Here is a 13,730-nt window from a genome sequence, read left to right on the forward strand (position 1 = left end):
TCGCCGCGGCCCCGGAGCGCCCGGCCCGACGACAAGACACGAGATGGAAGCCGTGCGGGTTGTAATGGCAGCCAGAAGGGAGCGGGTACAGCGAGCAACCCCGCCCGGAGGGTGCGGGCAGCACCGAACGGCCCCGGTTCCTACGAGAGAGGAAGGCGGAGGGCACGAGGCGGGCGGCAGCAGCACGTCCCGGCTCCGCGGAGGCGGCTCGGCCCTCCCGCGCGGGCGGTCCCGTTAGGGCCGGGGCAGGGTGAAGTCCCAGGCCGTCTCCTGGGCGCACTTCCACATAGCGCGCATCAGGCGCGTGAAGCCCATGTCCTTGGGCTTCTCCAGGCCCCGCATCAGCCGCTGCTTCATGATGGCCACGAACTCCTTGTTGCTCAGCTCGCCGTTCCCTGCAAGGAGAGGAACGCGTTAGGGACACGAGGAGCCACCAGCAGCACCGCGGGAGCGGCCGGCTCAGCCCCAACGGGAGGTGCATGTGATAAGCATCTTCTCTGCTTCACATCTGGATACAAATCTGGGCAAGGGAGCTCTGTCAGCATACAAGGAGTGAGCGGCAGTCCCCGTGGTGCCTGCAGTAATGCCTACAAACACCAGTGCACTTATAAACCACAAACACAAACACAGTGCTGCATTTCCACTCAGTGCCTCCCTCGCAGAGTGAACGGCCACCAACAGTCCTTCCCCCCCACAAAGCTTTGCTATCTGACTATGCAGCAGCTCCTCCTACAGGAGGGTGCCAGTGGAGAACATTCGGGTGCCCTTTGGTTCACTGCAGTCTGAGCGTCTGCTTTGAGGACACGATTGGGAAATGACGCTGAAGCACAGAGGAAAATAAAACAGACTCAGCACTGAGTGGTGCACGGCAGCAGGTGGAGCTGAAACCCAGAGGAATCGCGGCCAAGAGGCAGAGCAAGACAGGGCACTTTTCTGCGTCCCTATTTAAACCAGCAGGCAGCAGCCTGGCCATACTTAGCTGCCACCGCATCGCAGCAGGAGGGCTGCAGCACCAGGGAACCAGGAAGGGCTCTGGTTGGGATGCTGTAATTTTGGACAAAGGCAGAATTTTGCTTCTTCCAACCCAAGAGCATATTCCTCTTGCTTTCATCAACACATTTCAGAGGCTGCTCTGAAGCTTGCTATGCCCATCCCTGGCTGCAATGGGGCACGGAGGCATTTGCTACCCCAAACCGTTTGCCTGCAGGTGCAGCACCAAGCTTACTGCAAGACACAGAGCTGCCATTAAGTAACTAGGTCGGCATATGTAGGGGGCTTTGGAACTACAAAGTACCAGATCGGCTGATTTCCAATGCTACAACACAACCACTCATTTTCTTGAGCACATCAATCTGCTGAGAAAGAGATAAACTGCTTCTCACTACAGCCAGCCTGCATCCAACACTTCTTCTACATGTGATGCTTTAAGACCAATGCACTGGAAGCTGTGCACGATTGGACACCCTTCCCAGAAAGGCAGCTAGAGACCTACGACCACACAGCAGAGCTCAGCACAAAACGGACATCTGCTAGCACAGAAAAACCCTGAGCGAAGCACTGGGCAGTTCCCACACTGGTAGCCTTCTCCCTGCATTTCTAGCCCTGGCTCAGCTCTCGCCCACACTGGCTGCAGCCAGCAGTGTTCACAGGACACTCGGTTACTCACCGTCGCAGTCGAAGAGCGCGAACACCACATCACACACATGGTCTGACAGCTCCACCTTCGCCACCGTCCTGGCCACCTGCTGCATCGTCACTGCATGAGAGGAATGCAGACGGTTAGCGGGACACCAGCACCCATGGCTGCCACTGAGACAGGCAGAAAGCTTTTCCATTTTAGCAGCCAGATTCAGTGCAGGTTTATGCAGTTGATTTTGCTACGACTCACAGGTCTGGTTTAGCCATTTCCCACATATATTAGTGCCTATCTGACTGCCTGCTGCTGTCTCTCTGAGCTTGCTCAGCACCATTTGTTGGAGCTGAAGCACTCTGTTCTCGATGCAATGGAAGAGCTTTGCACAGGCGTGTCTGCATTTACCCTTCACTCAGCTGAACTGAAACCCAAGGTGAATGCCTGCAGGATCCCATCAGAAGCGATTTCATTTTGCGATGCATCACCATGATGTGCATTCAAATGGTGCCTTGGGAGGAAACCTTACAGCAAGGGTGAGAGCTACTCAAAGCTCAGCTTCATCTCTATATTTTTAAAAGCTGCTTTCCAACCAGTTGCACAGCAGCTCCGTGGCACTCCACCAAAGTGAACTGGCCCTTGAAGCTAAAGCAGAGCAGTGAGCGGTGTTTGCAGGGAATCCTGTTCACCATTACCAGAATAAAGCTGTTTCCAAGTCACTGCTGAAGAAAACCCAAATTACTTTTAGCCCCCAGGATGTGATGTGGTCAAATGAACAAACCCAGGTGATGGCATTCCTCAGCCTTACAAAGAGGAGTGTTAATGGTCCAGGATTTAATTAACTTGCACTGACATCAAATGCTCACAAACTGTAATTAAATTTCCAAGCTGACTTCAGCTTCCCCCTACTTCAGGAAAGGAATAAAACCATAAATCTTTCAGCAAGGGCTGCTGCATGCCAGGTCAGTGGCACAGGAGGACGTGGTATAATTAGATTATGTCACGCTGCCTCAAGCTGATGCCAGCCACATCTCCAGACAATGCCTTCACTGCAGAACTGCTGCTCATTGCTGACCTGCCCTCTGCTTTCCTGCCCCAGCAGCTGAGGGCAAGGTCACAGCAAGCTGCCCATCTGCTCTGCTGAACCTCTGGAATAACTCAGCTGCAGCACTGGGAGCTGCAGCACTGGGAGCTGCAGCAGAAGAGCATGGCAACAAGGGTAGAGCTCCTTATAGTTTCCTGTAAGGAGGCTGTGGCCTGCAGGACAAATCAACATCGTCTCAAGTGCACTGAACAACATGAGGGAGAAGTCACAGGGAGAATTACAGAATCATAAGGTTGGAAAAGCCTTCTCATCAGCTCATCCAGCCCAACACAGCCCACCCCCACCTGCCCACGTCCCTCAGTGCCACATCTCCATGGCTCTAGAACACCTCCAGGGAAACAGACTCCCCCACCTCCCTGGGCAGCCCGTGCCCATGCATCACCATCTTTCAGAGAAGAAATGTTTCGTAATATCCAACCTTAGAAAGAAAGCAATAGCCCTAGAAGTGAACTGCCCTTGGAGCAAAACCCTCTCTCCAGCCACAGCCCAGCTCAGCTCTCACACAGCTTTGCTTTTCTAACAGCATCACATATACCAAACAGAATAGTTTGCACAGGTACAATGTAAGTCTCTGGCAGTGGTGCAGGGGTCAGTTCTCATCTTCATGTGCTTCCTCTGCAAGCACAGAAGCAGGAGCCCCCATGATCTGCAGCACACCTGGAACAAATGATTGTCAGGGAAGCCTCCTCACTCATATCATCCTGGTAAACAGAGGGCCTAAGGCTGTTCAGAGACCTTCACTGGGACCATGGGCTTGGGTTAAGTGCTCAAGCTTGATTGATCATGTTCAGAAATGTGAAAAGCTTAAGGAAAAAGCAGCAACACTGGTTAAAAAAATAGAATAAAATAGAATAAAATAGAATAAAATAGAATAAAATAGAATAAAATAGAATAAAATAGAATAAAATAGAATAAAATAGAATAGAATAGAATAGAATAGAATAAAATAGAATAAAATAAAATAAAATAAAATAAAATAAAATAAAATAAAATAAAATAAAATAGCACCACCAAAACAGTTTATCTACCCTTATTTCTCAGTCTCATTTTCCCCACTTATCAGCACACCTAGGCCTAGGGAAGGAGAGAGGCTTTAAGTGCTGTAAGCCAACACATATCCAAGACCAATCACCTCCAACAGCAGAAGCAGAGAATCAGAGAATTGCTCAGGTTGGAAAAGACCTTACAGATCATCAAGTCCAACTGCAACCAAACCATACTACCCTAACTCTAACCCACCGCTAAATCATGTCCCAGAGCACCACATCCAAACAGATTTTAAACACATTCAGGGATAGTGACTCAACCACCTCCCTGGGGAGCCTATTCCAGTCTGTATTTCCTCGAACAGCAATGCTGAATGCCATCATAGAATCACAGAATCGTTTGGGTTGGAAGGCGCCTTTAAGGTCATTTAGTTCCAACCCTTTTACCAGAGGCAGGGACACCTCCCACTAGGCCAGGTTGCTCAAAGCCCAGCATCCTTCAGCTCCTTCCAAACACAAACCTTCTTGAGAGGTGCCAGCTCAAGCTCTGACCCCACATTCCTCTACAGCAGGTGCCCCAGCCCACAGCGTGTGTCAGTGAGGTACATAAAAGTAAAGTGCATCTACGTATGTCATTTCTTTGCCATTTTAGAAAACAAAACAGGTGCTGTCTGGGGAAACATTTCATCAAACAGCCTTTTTCTAATTCGAATTTTGTGATAGCTGCATCAATCTCTATGCAGGAATGTCTCCAGGATTTTATGTTATCAAATATTAGTTCTACTTTTATATCTTGAAAGCTATTTTTCTTTTAAGATTTCAAGCGTTGTAGCTTTACTCCAGCTCTTTTAACAAGCCATTGGAGCATTTCATGCAGGGTTAGCTCACAACAGTTCTCTCTTCCATCCAGCTTCCCAGGATCACACCGAGCAATGCCTCACCATGTGCTCAAGACACAGGGTTGTGTGTGGCAGAACCATGCCAGAGCCCAGGCAGATGGCAAATGTCACTTTTCTCTCTGTCTTGAGATCAATCATTTGGCCAAAGTAACAACAGACAGATGTTCTATCTCACTGGACTGGAAGGCTCTATTTCCTCCTATTGCTGAAGGATGTAACTTCCTCTTGCCTCTAATGCAAGTTGCTCAAAGGCACTGAGCCCTGCCCTAAGATGCAGGGCAGCCATACAACAGCACTACCGCTGCCAGCAGGTTTGCTGCTCAGAAAGTCTGGCTGTGGATGGAGCCAAGGAAGTGCAACTCACACCCTTGCCTCAAAAGGAGACTCAACAATGAATCCTGTGCCAGCCTGCTGCCAGCTGCACGCCCCAAACTGCCTGGGGCTGTCTGCTCAGTAATGTTTGTTTGCGGTTTAAAAGAATGGTTACCTGTTCCAAGAGGAACCAGAGAAGGACAAATGAGGAATCTCCATGTTCGTTCTTGGGTCAGCTTTATCATCCTCTTTAGAAGAGGCTTCCTTAATTCAACACCAAAAAGGTGTTGCCCAGCTATGGCTGTTTGCTGCCATCTATTTTTCCTGTTTCACATTAAGCAGCACTTCTAGAACCTAACTGCCACTCTCCTGCCTGAGGTCAGCAGCAAGGACACAAACTGTCCTTTTGCTCCTCTCAAGGATGAGCAATTCTTATATTTGTTGCTTTTTAATTAGCAACCCTTTAAGAACTTGACTTTCGGAGGAGGTGCAGCCCACTTATTGCTGATTTGATTTGCGGGTGTAATATCCGGATGAGGTGAGAATGAGCACGCATATGGGAAACATGTTGCATGCAGACAATTTAGGTGTGCAAGCACACAGATTCCTGCTGCAAAACCCAGGCATACTGCTGTAGGTTGATTTGCATCTTCATTAAAGCTGCAGTAAAACCTTCCTGGTGCATCCTGTCACAACTCACAGGAGCATCTCTGGGCTGGGCAGTACAGATGGAGGAGAGGGGTAACTCGTGCCAGCTGCAGACAAAGAGGGGAACCAAAATCATAAAACCATGACACAGCAGCACAGCTCTCCTGCCAAGGCAGGAAGGGCTTGAACTCATGAATGGCAAAGGGGTCGTGGCTGACACTTCTGGAGTACCCACACTTGAAGGCTTTTTCCACTCCTCCCCTGTTTGCACAGTGTCAGCTTCAACCAGACCTCTCCCTGTGGCTTTCCAGCCCTGCAAGCTCCTGGCAGCAGACCTGGAAGACTCCTGGCAGAACACAGCAGCATAAAGCCTCCCACGGCTTCTTCCTTCAGCCAAAAGACTTGATCAATGGCTGTAGCTCCAGCACAAGCTCATTAATTGTATGAAATTAAGCAGTAATCACACTAATTTACCAACTGCATGTGGACCTAAGTACTCCACAAGTACATATTTTGTGACTGGGCAATTGCTAATTTACTGTAGATGCTGAGAAAATTGGATTTGCCTGGCTATTATCACCACACTGCAGACAGGGCTCTACACAGCAGCAACACATCCATATTTCATATAAGGTACTTCTTGCTCATTTTTACTTTCAAATTAGAGGAGAAAAACCTCAACAACTCAACTGGTTCTTTTAACCTTAAGCCTTAAGATGCAGTGATCTAAAGGAAAGAGTACAGATGATTCCCCAAAAATTGTGAGATGAGGAAAGTTGTTGCATTCAGGAAGATACGTGATTCCTATGGCAATTCCACTGCCTAAGAACCTATTTGTACCCTAACATTCCCACAACAGCTGGATAAACAACTTGCTTCTGAAGCATCTGATTCTGCAGCTGCTTTAACTTGTTAGAAGACAGAAGCTTCCATTAAACTTAAATTCTGGACAGAGACTTCAGTGCTCAGCCCAGGAACTCAGTGAAGCCCCAGATTCAGGTGCCACTACCTGGATTTTCACAGAACCACAGAATCGTAGGGGTTGGAAGAGACCTCCCAGAGATCATTGAGTCCAACCCCCCTGCTGAAGCAGGTTCCCTACACCAGGTCGCACAGGTAGGCGTCCAGGTGGGTCTTGAATATCTCCAGAGAAGGAGACTCCAACCCCCCCCCTGGGCAGCCTGTCCCAGTGCTCTGTCACCCTCACCTATGCTCCAGTTTCTGGCTGTTTCCCCTTGTCCCATCTCCACACACTGCTGCACATTTTAGACCAGAAATGCAGCACGTGGCTCTTCTTTCTAAGCAAAGCCTCTTAATTTTAAGCAAAGAGGAACCAGGTGCTGGTACAGTGCCTACCACCAGTCCCAGTGCTGGTTAGTGCCCAAAGACCTTTGCAGGAGAGAACCTGCAAGAAACCTTCTTAAAATACCATGCGTCATTTCCAACAATTTTTCAAGTGTTTGTAAAAGGCTGGAAAGATGTCCCTCCCAGGTCTGGTCTGGTTAAAGAAACCTTGAGGTACTTGAGCTGGTGACATATTCAGGGGTTTGCTTTGCCTCTGTACGCATCTGACCAGAATGGTTCTGTTGAAGAGCTTTATCACAGCTTACTGATCTATTTAGGCTATACATTCCAGCATTTTTTTCCACTCTATATCTAAAAATGGAAGAAGCATAAAACCCCAAATCCCTGTTTATACACGCACTGCAGCAAGTTAAACCTCTCATCACAGGGAAGAGCTGCTGCTTTGTGACACGTTTAATCCATCAGACGGGGCTTGCTGGCCAATTCTAAGCCCAACTACATGGTGCAAGCCGTGTTGCCTCATGCTCACAGCATGCGTGCCTCCTAAGCTTTAATACCTTTATCAAGTGAAGCTCCAGCCATGTGGTAAAAGCTCAACGCCGTGTCCACGTCATTTATATTCTTCAGAAAAGTGAAGAAGTTCTCCACCTCCTCAAATGTCAGCCCCTACAATGGAAAAAGAGGGTATTAAGTGACAGGAAAGGCAGAATGACTCAACAGCACGACCCTGCAGCTGAGATTTGGGAAACCACTACAAACAGGTTCGTGTATGAGATGTGCTTAAGCTAGCTTTGCTATAGGACGCTGCAGGATGGGTCTGTTTGCCCTACCTCCCTGCACAGTACACTAGCAGAACGGCTGGTGGCAAGCTCAGCTCCTAGCTCCATTTGGCTGCAAAACACAGCTCAATTGCATTGACCCCTCGAGCAGGGCTGCACTGAGAGCTGCAGCCTCCAGACCGCCTGAGCTAGTGCTCCATCACAGCAGGGACAGCCACCCTGGCTCCCTCCCTGCAGTGATCAATCAGCCTGTCACAGGAGTTCCGGCTCAGCCTCCTCCTGCCAGAGAGATAGATGTACCAAGAGACTGAAACCACAACTGCATAGCACGGCATGGCTTCAGAGTCCGGATGAGAGAGTACACATTGCAGCTGGTGCTGCCAAATATAAACTTCTACGTTGTGCTGTGACCCTGTTCAAGTTGCTCCCAACAATTTCCAATCAGGGAAGAAGCAATCCCTCTTTTTTTTTTTTTTTTTAAATCATCTTCTACAGACACCTGAGAACTGTAAAAAGAACTGCAGAAAATTTGTAAACAACTCAGAAGTATTTCAGCTTGTTCCTGTCCTCCATGTAACTGAGTACATGGCTGCGCATGGCTGATGCACGCTGCAAAGCATACGTGTCAGCTGCAGCAACAGGGCTTATCAGTGCTGGATCCATGGATGCAGACCACAGAGGATGAGGTTTCAAAGTGCAGATGTGGACAATGCGCCTTAAAAAAAAATAAATCCCCAGTCTCTGCACAGAGGACTTCCTTCAGATGTGTACCTGCACTGCTTCCCAAGCGGTTTGCTAACAGCCATATGGCACAATCAAATATTATGCTGCTCCAGCAAAAGGAAACATCAGGTGCTTTTGCAGAAGGTAGCACAAAGACTCCTGCTTTATACAGTTGAGCTACAAGAGAAGAGTTCTTGGCAATCCAGACACCGACTCATCCCAGCACCTCCCTGCTGGGTGTTTGTGACTGAGCAGAGCACTGGCAATTCAGAAACCCTGCGGGAGCTAGGATCTGCACAGCCACTTTCAGGCCAGCAGAAGACATCGTGCTCTGACTTGCTGATCATTTGACATCCCATAGTTGTGGCAATGGCCACAATGAACCCCAACAACCACTGTAAGCAGAGTCCCAGCATAGCATTTTCCTGGCCAATGTTGAGGCCAAGAAGTGTTCCTCCTCATGCCAAGTGGCCCCTTGTTCAACAGCTTGTGGTGGTTGCTGTTGTTTCAGCCAGCAGTACAGAAAGTTTCCTGCTTACATACAATCCTGTGGTCCTTGTCATTGCTAGAAAGCAAAAGCAATGACAATTGGAAACACCCTACTAACCCAAGCTTTCATGGGACAAACATACTGAATTTCCACAGCAAAAAATCCAGCTGGTGTTACAGAATTGAAGAACTAATGAATTCTGTCACTGAGGCTGGCAGCAACATTAACACCTTCCCAATTCTGGAAAACGGGAGGGGTGCAGAACTGTGCTGACAAGCTGGCAGCAATGAATGATCACTGTCAGCCAGCAGCCGGGTATGGGCATTTATCTGCCCCCATCACTGTGTGTGTCAGCACTGCTCCGCTCTCCGTAAGTCACTCATGTCTCTGCTGAAGGACCAGACACAAGCCTACCAAAGGTTCTGTCTTTTGTTCCTCGGGGCCATTTCTACCCGTGTCTGCTTTCTGCTGCTTCTACCTGAATTTTCACTCCTTTTGCTCATAGGGAAATGGCATGCAGTGCAAGCCCTTCACCTGTTCTCTACCTTGCTCCGCTGTCATCAGAGTAAGAAAATGCAATCTCAACACTGCACAGCCCCAGGCAGTCAACAGCCCTGAAAGTAAGTACAGAAGATGACCTGGATCAACAGCTTCTGAATAGCCAGCTTGGTTTCCTGGTGGTTAGGGACATATAAACCAAATGCCTTGCTTGTAAATACTGCAGACAACACAAGTCCTTTACGAGGAAGAAAGCAGCTGTGTGAGTAAAATTGAAGGGAGAGAATCATAAGCAATTTTACATAAAGCAGCAGCTCCAGTGAATGCACAGAGGAGTTCAGGTATGCAGATGGTGGGATGCAGATGGGATTTTTCAAGAACAGAAGTGAGAACAGGCGACCAATTATACAGGAAAATACACCATTCCCAAAGGCAGGAACACAGAACAACGATGTTAGAGGAAGGGATAAAGATTTGCCTACAGCCACAGCTGCAATGATCTGGGGCTGGGAGGGTCACTGAGCCCAGAATGGATAATCACAGTAAGCAACGTGTGGCAATTTAATCAGAAAGCACTTGAGTTAAAATACATTTCCAAGGTAATGCTGGATTAAAAGCTTGCAACACAGTTATGGTCCAGCTCCTGCCATCCCCTCCCCACACCACGCTGTCCCAGTTGTTGTATTCCCACTTTGAAAGGAACAGCAAGTCACAGCCCCTGCTGCTTTCGGTGAGATTGCATCAGGTTAGTAAATCACATGGATAATGTCTTAGCATGACGTTTAAATCATGGAATGAAGGGATCCAGAGAAAAACTTCCCTCAGAACATTCATATCAAGCTGCTGTAACAAAGAAGCTGTTTGGTGACAGGAAATGATTGCAGGACAAATGGTGAAGAGGCCGAGTGGCTTCAGCATCTCTTTGAGGACTGTGACCCAAAGGGGGGCATGGGAGAGCATCGGCTCTCCACAGGCAAGGAGCAAAGCAGGGCAAGGAGCAAAGCAGAGCACGACACAGCAGCTGTTGGCTCTGCAGATGTCTCAGTTGCAGAAGCACTGCCAGCATTGAGCTCCTGCTGTTCCCAGTGAAGAGCTTAATGCTACACTCATTCACAAGGGCAACTCTGCAAGCACATCCCTGAATAAATTAGCTGGGAAGCTCAAAAGGCAATTAATGTGATTCTGGCCATGGCAGTCCTATTTCTAAAGGAAGTGGAAAATTTAAGTGACATAAAAACACTGACAGCTGCACCTGCACGATCCAATAAAAGCACATGAGTACATGTAGACACAAAATACTGCACAAACCTGCAAAGGATACGGTCCTCTGCAACACCCCAGCAGAAGAACAAATACTTTCAGGAAGAGGTTCTCTTGTACCTAAGACACAGCAATACTAGGCACCGGGCTGGGCTGTCTGTGAGCTAAGACCTGCCTAAACAGATGAGCGTGGTGCCTCTTGTATAAGCACAGGCTTTGAGCATCCTGGTGGTCAGAAGGTTTATCTGCTCCTGTGTAAAGAAGCTGCCACTCCTTGGCTTCTCCCTTTACATCTCCTTAAATCAACGTGTATCTTGTTAATAGAGGGGCTGTCTCATTTTAGGATTTGTTTGCTTAAGGAATTATAAGACTTCTAGCAATTCTGTTTCTTGAAAACATTTTTTTTTTTCCCCTTACAAGTTACTGGAATGAAGAAATAAAGAGACTTGCTCGGAATCTGTCTGTTACCTACAAATAGAAACACAATCTGGCTGCCTTAGGGATGAGGAATAAGGTAAAAACGAAAGTTCTTTCTCTGCCACAGATGTCAGGTTTCTGACTGACACATGGAGGGAAAGGAACATCTGCTGTAAGAAGCCTTCCAAAAATAACTCCCTCTGACTAATTTCTCATACACCCGGCTACTGTTCCACATATATATACAATCACAGCAGAGAATCGGCAGCTTGTGAGTGTAACAATAGAGCTGATATTTTCTATTCCACAGACGTGACAGCCCCTCAGTCGCAAAGTACTTGTCCCGAGAAATAAAGTAATTGCTGTTAAATCTCAAGGGGAGCAGAAGCATTGGAGGAGTAAAACCCACAGTGTCTCGCTCAAAAATCCAATAAATGGACTCAAAAAACACACCCTTGGAAACACTGATTAGCTTATTTAAGCTAGTGACCAACAGTTTGGGAAGTGAAATTTTCATGTACTTACAGGCAATTCCTTCCTGCTTTTGGGCATTGTTTGCTGTGACAAACAACGTATCATGAAAGCACCTGAGCTCAGGCCTCCCCCACAGAGTTAGGACAAATAAGATGCCTCTGAAATACAGAGACTGCTGAAGTTCCACTTGAGAGAGGCACTTCAGGGATGCCCAAACTTGCTGTGCCTCTGCACTGTGCCGGGAGAGATGGAAACACACGATATTGCTTGTTCAGCTCCCACAGGAACGCTCCCAGGAGCGCCACCTAGGGCTGAGTGGTACATGAGCTATGCTGAGGCTCATGGATGCTGCAGGCTTACTATTTCTGACCAGTGTAACATCAAAAGTTTTGATTATGAAGATTATGTCTTCAGTGAACAGTAATTTTGGAGATGAGAAAACTCACTTGTGTCTGAAAATCCTGGTTCACGCCTTCCATGTTCACAGCTGTGTACAGGAGGACACCCTGGCGAAACCAGAGGCTTTTACCTGGCTGCAGCACTGTCAATGGAAAACGTCCCAGTAACATTAAGGCTGACAAGAGCTTGCCCTCAGGGTATATCAATAGAGACCTACTGGCATTTGTGCCCTGCTACTTCAGTGTGCCCAGATTCTCCTCTATAGTGCCAGCACCAGCAGAAGAAAGAAGACAGGGGGAAAAAGTTACTGATGCAGCTTTGTGTGGACTGAAGATTCCTGAACATTGCAGGAGCTCGGGACAGTTTTATTTATCGTCCCCCACATAAGACAGAAAAGGACAGAGTCCAGCCAACACTGCTGTCTTATAAGACACCCTGCATCTAGAACTGCCAAGAAATAAACATCAGATCTGACTTTGTAAGGAAGTGGCATTGAGAGTCAGGCCAATCCAATGTGCGAAGAACTTCTATCCATTCTCATTTCGGTTAATTGTATGTTTATGACCTAGTTAATAATAGAACAATCCATCATTATGGAAGCAGACATGAAATTGTAATACTGAAGTGTTGCAGCACCCCATACTCGCTTTACCTGATGAAAAATTTCCTATATGCATTTTTTATTCCAAGATCTCTCACTAGATTAACTGGTGCATAATATGCAGCCTTATTCATTTCTAAATCATAAGTAATTCAAACCATTTTTCTCATACATTCATAACTAAATAATAAACTGCCCAGCCAGAGCAGCTAATTGAACCAAGGTCAAGCCAGTAAGTATGAGCACATCTTCAGTATTTATTCTGGCTTCAGACCCAGAGTGCTGCTTTCTAAACATAAGTTTTGTCAAGTGCAGCATCGTGTCAGTAAGGAGAGGCCTACACCCTGATCAGGACGCAATTACTGCACTCCCACCTCCTGCATCTCCCTACTCCTTGGGAGGATTCATCATCTGCAAAGTCAGCACGTCTCTCCAGACTGCTTTTCTCTGGATGACAAGGATGGCTTGTTACGTAAGGATAGAGCTTTGCATGTCAGCCTATTGCTTAGTAAAGTCATTTCTTGCCCCTAGCCCTTCACAAGTGCATGAAATCCTCAGGAGTTTCATCCATCTCTTCCACAAGGCATCACTCAGCCATGTGCAGTTTAGAAAAACAGTGGAAAAGACCATCAGTGCGTTTCCCTCTACAAGAGTACCCACGGAGCCCAGCTCATCTCTCAGCATGACGCAAGATAGTTGCCTGCTCCTCTGCCCCCCCAGATTCCCAAATTTGACTGACCTCCCCATCTTGGAAGTGTTTCTTGAGCTGCTTCAGCATGACTGTAAGCTTCTTGGACTGCACCCCGCTGTAGGCCAGCAGCATGCTGCCAAACTGCCGCTCTGTGATCCGCCCATCCACCGGGTCGTGCCGCTCAAACTGCAGGGAAAAGAGAAGATGAAAATGAGGGATTAGAAAAGGCACAGTAATAACAAATGAACAGCACAGCAGACACGCTGAGAGAAGAAACACCAGCACATTTGATTAGTTGCTTCTCCAGGACTGTTTCCATCGGAATCAATATTTCCTTGTATGGGCAACTTTGGAGAAGATTTTGCACCTAGTCCTCCCAGTTTCACCTTATTGGAGACTATTTGTAGAACTGGACTTGAAAAAACAGGACAATTATTTTAACCTGAAGAAACTAAGCTTGTGAGCACAGGTCTCCAAGGGAGTGAAAGACAAGAAAAAAACATTAAGGTGCTC

General features: G+C 47.5%; 1 protein-coding gene across 2 annotated transcripts in view; it reads right to left on the reverse strand.

Annotated features, from left to right (window-relative positions):
* Window positions 1-44: 44 nt before the first annotated feature.
* The window catches only part of MICU1 (mitochondrial calcium uptake 1), a 90,585-nt gene continuing 76,899 nt past the window's right edge, over window positions 45-13,730 (reverse strand). For both annotated transcript variants that reach the window (XM_072340928.1, XM_072340929.1), the window contains 4 exons: window positions 13,266-13,403; window positions 7,443-7,551; window positions 1,667-1,756; window positions 45-395 (listed from right to left, as the gene is read on the reverse strand). In XM_072340928.1, coding sequence (XP_072197029.1) covers window positions 235-395; window positions 1,667-1,756; window positions 7,443-7,551; window positions 13,266-13,403 — 498 coding nt within the window. In that variant the 3' untranslated portion in view covers window positions 45-234. The remainder of the gene's footprint in view (window positions 396-1,666; window positions 1,757-7,442; window positions 7,552-13,265; window positions 13,404-13,730) is intronic.

The sequence above is a fragment of the Excalfactoria chinensis genome, chromosome 6 (genome assembly GCF_039878825.1).
Source record: "Excalfactoria chinensis isolate bCotChi1 chromosome 6, bCotChi1.hap2, whole genome shotgun sequence".
Lineage (NCBI taxonomy): Eukaryota > Metazoa > Chordata > Aves > Galliformes > Phasianidae > Excalfactoria > Excalfactoria chinensis.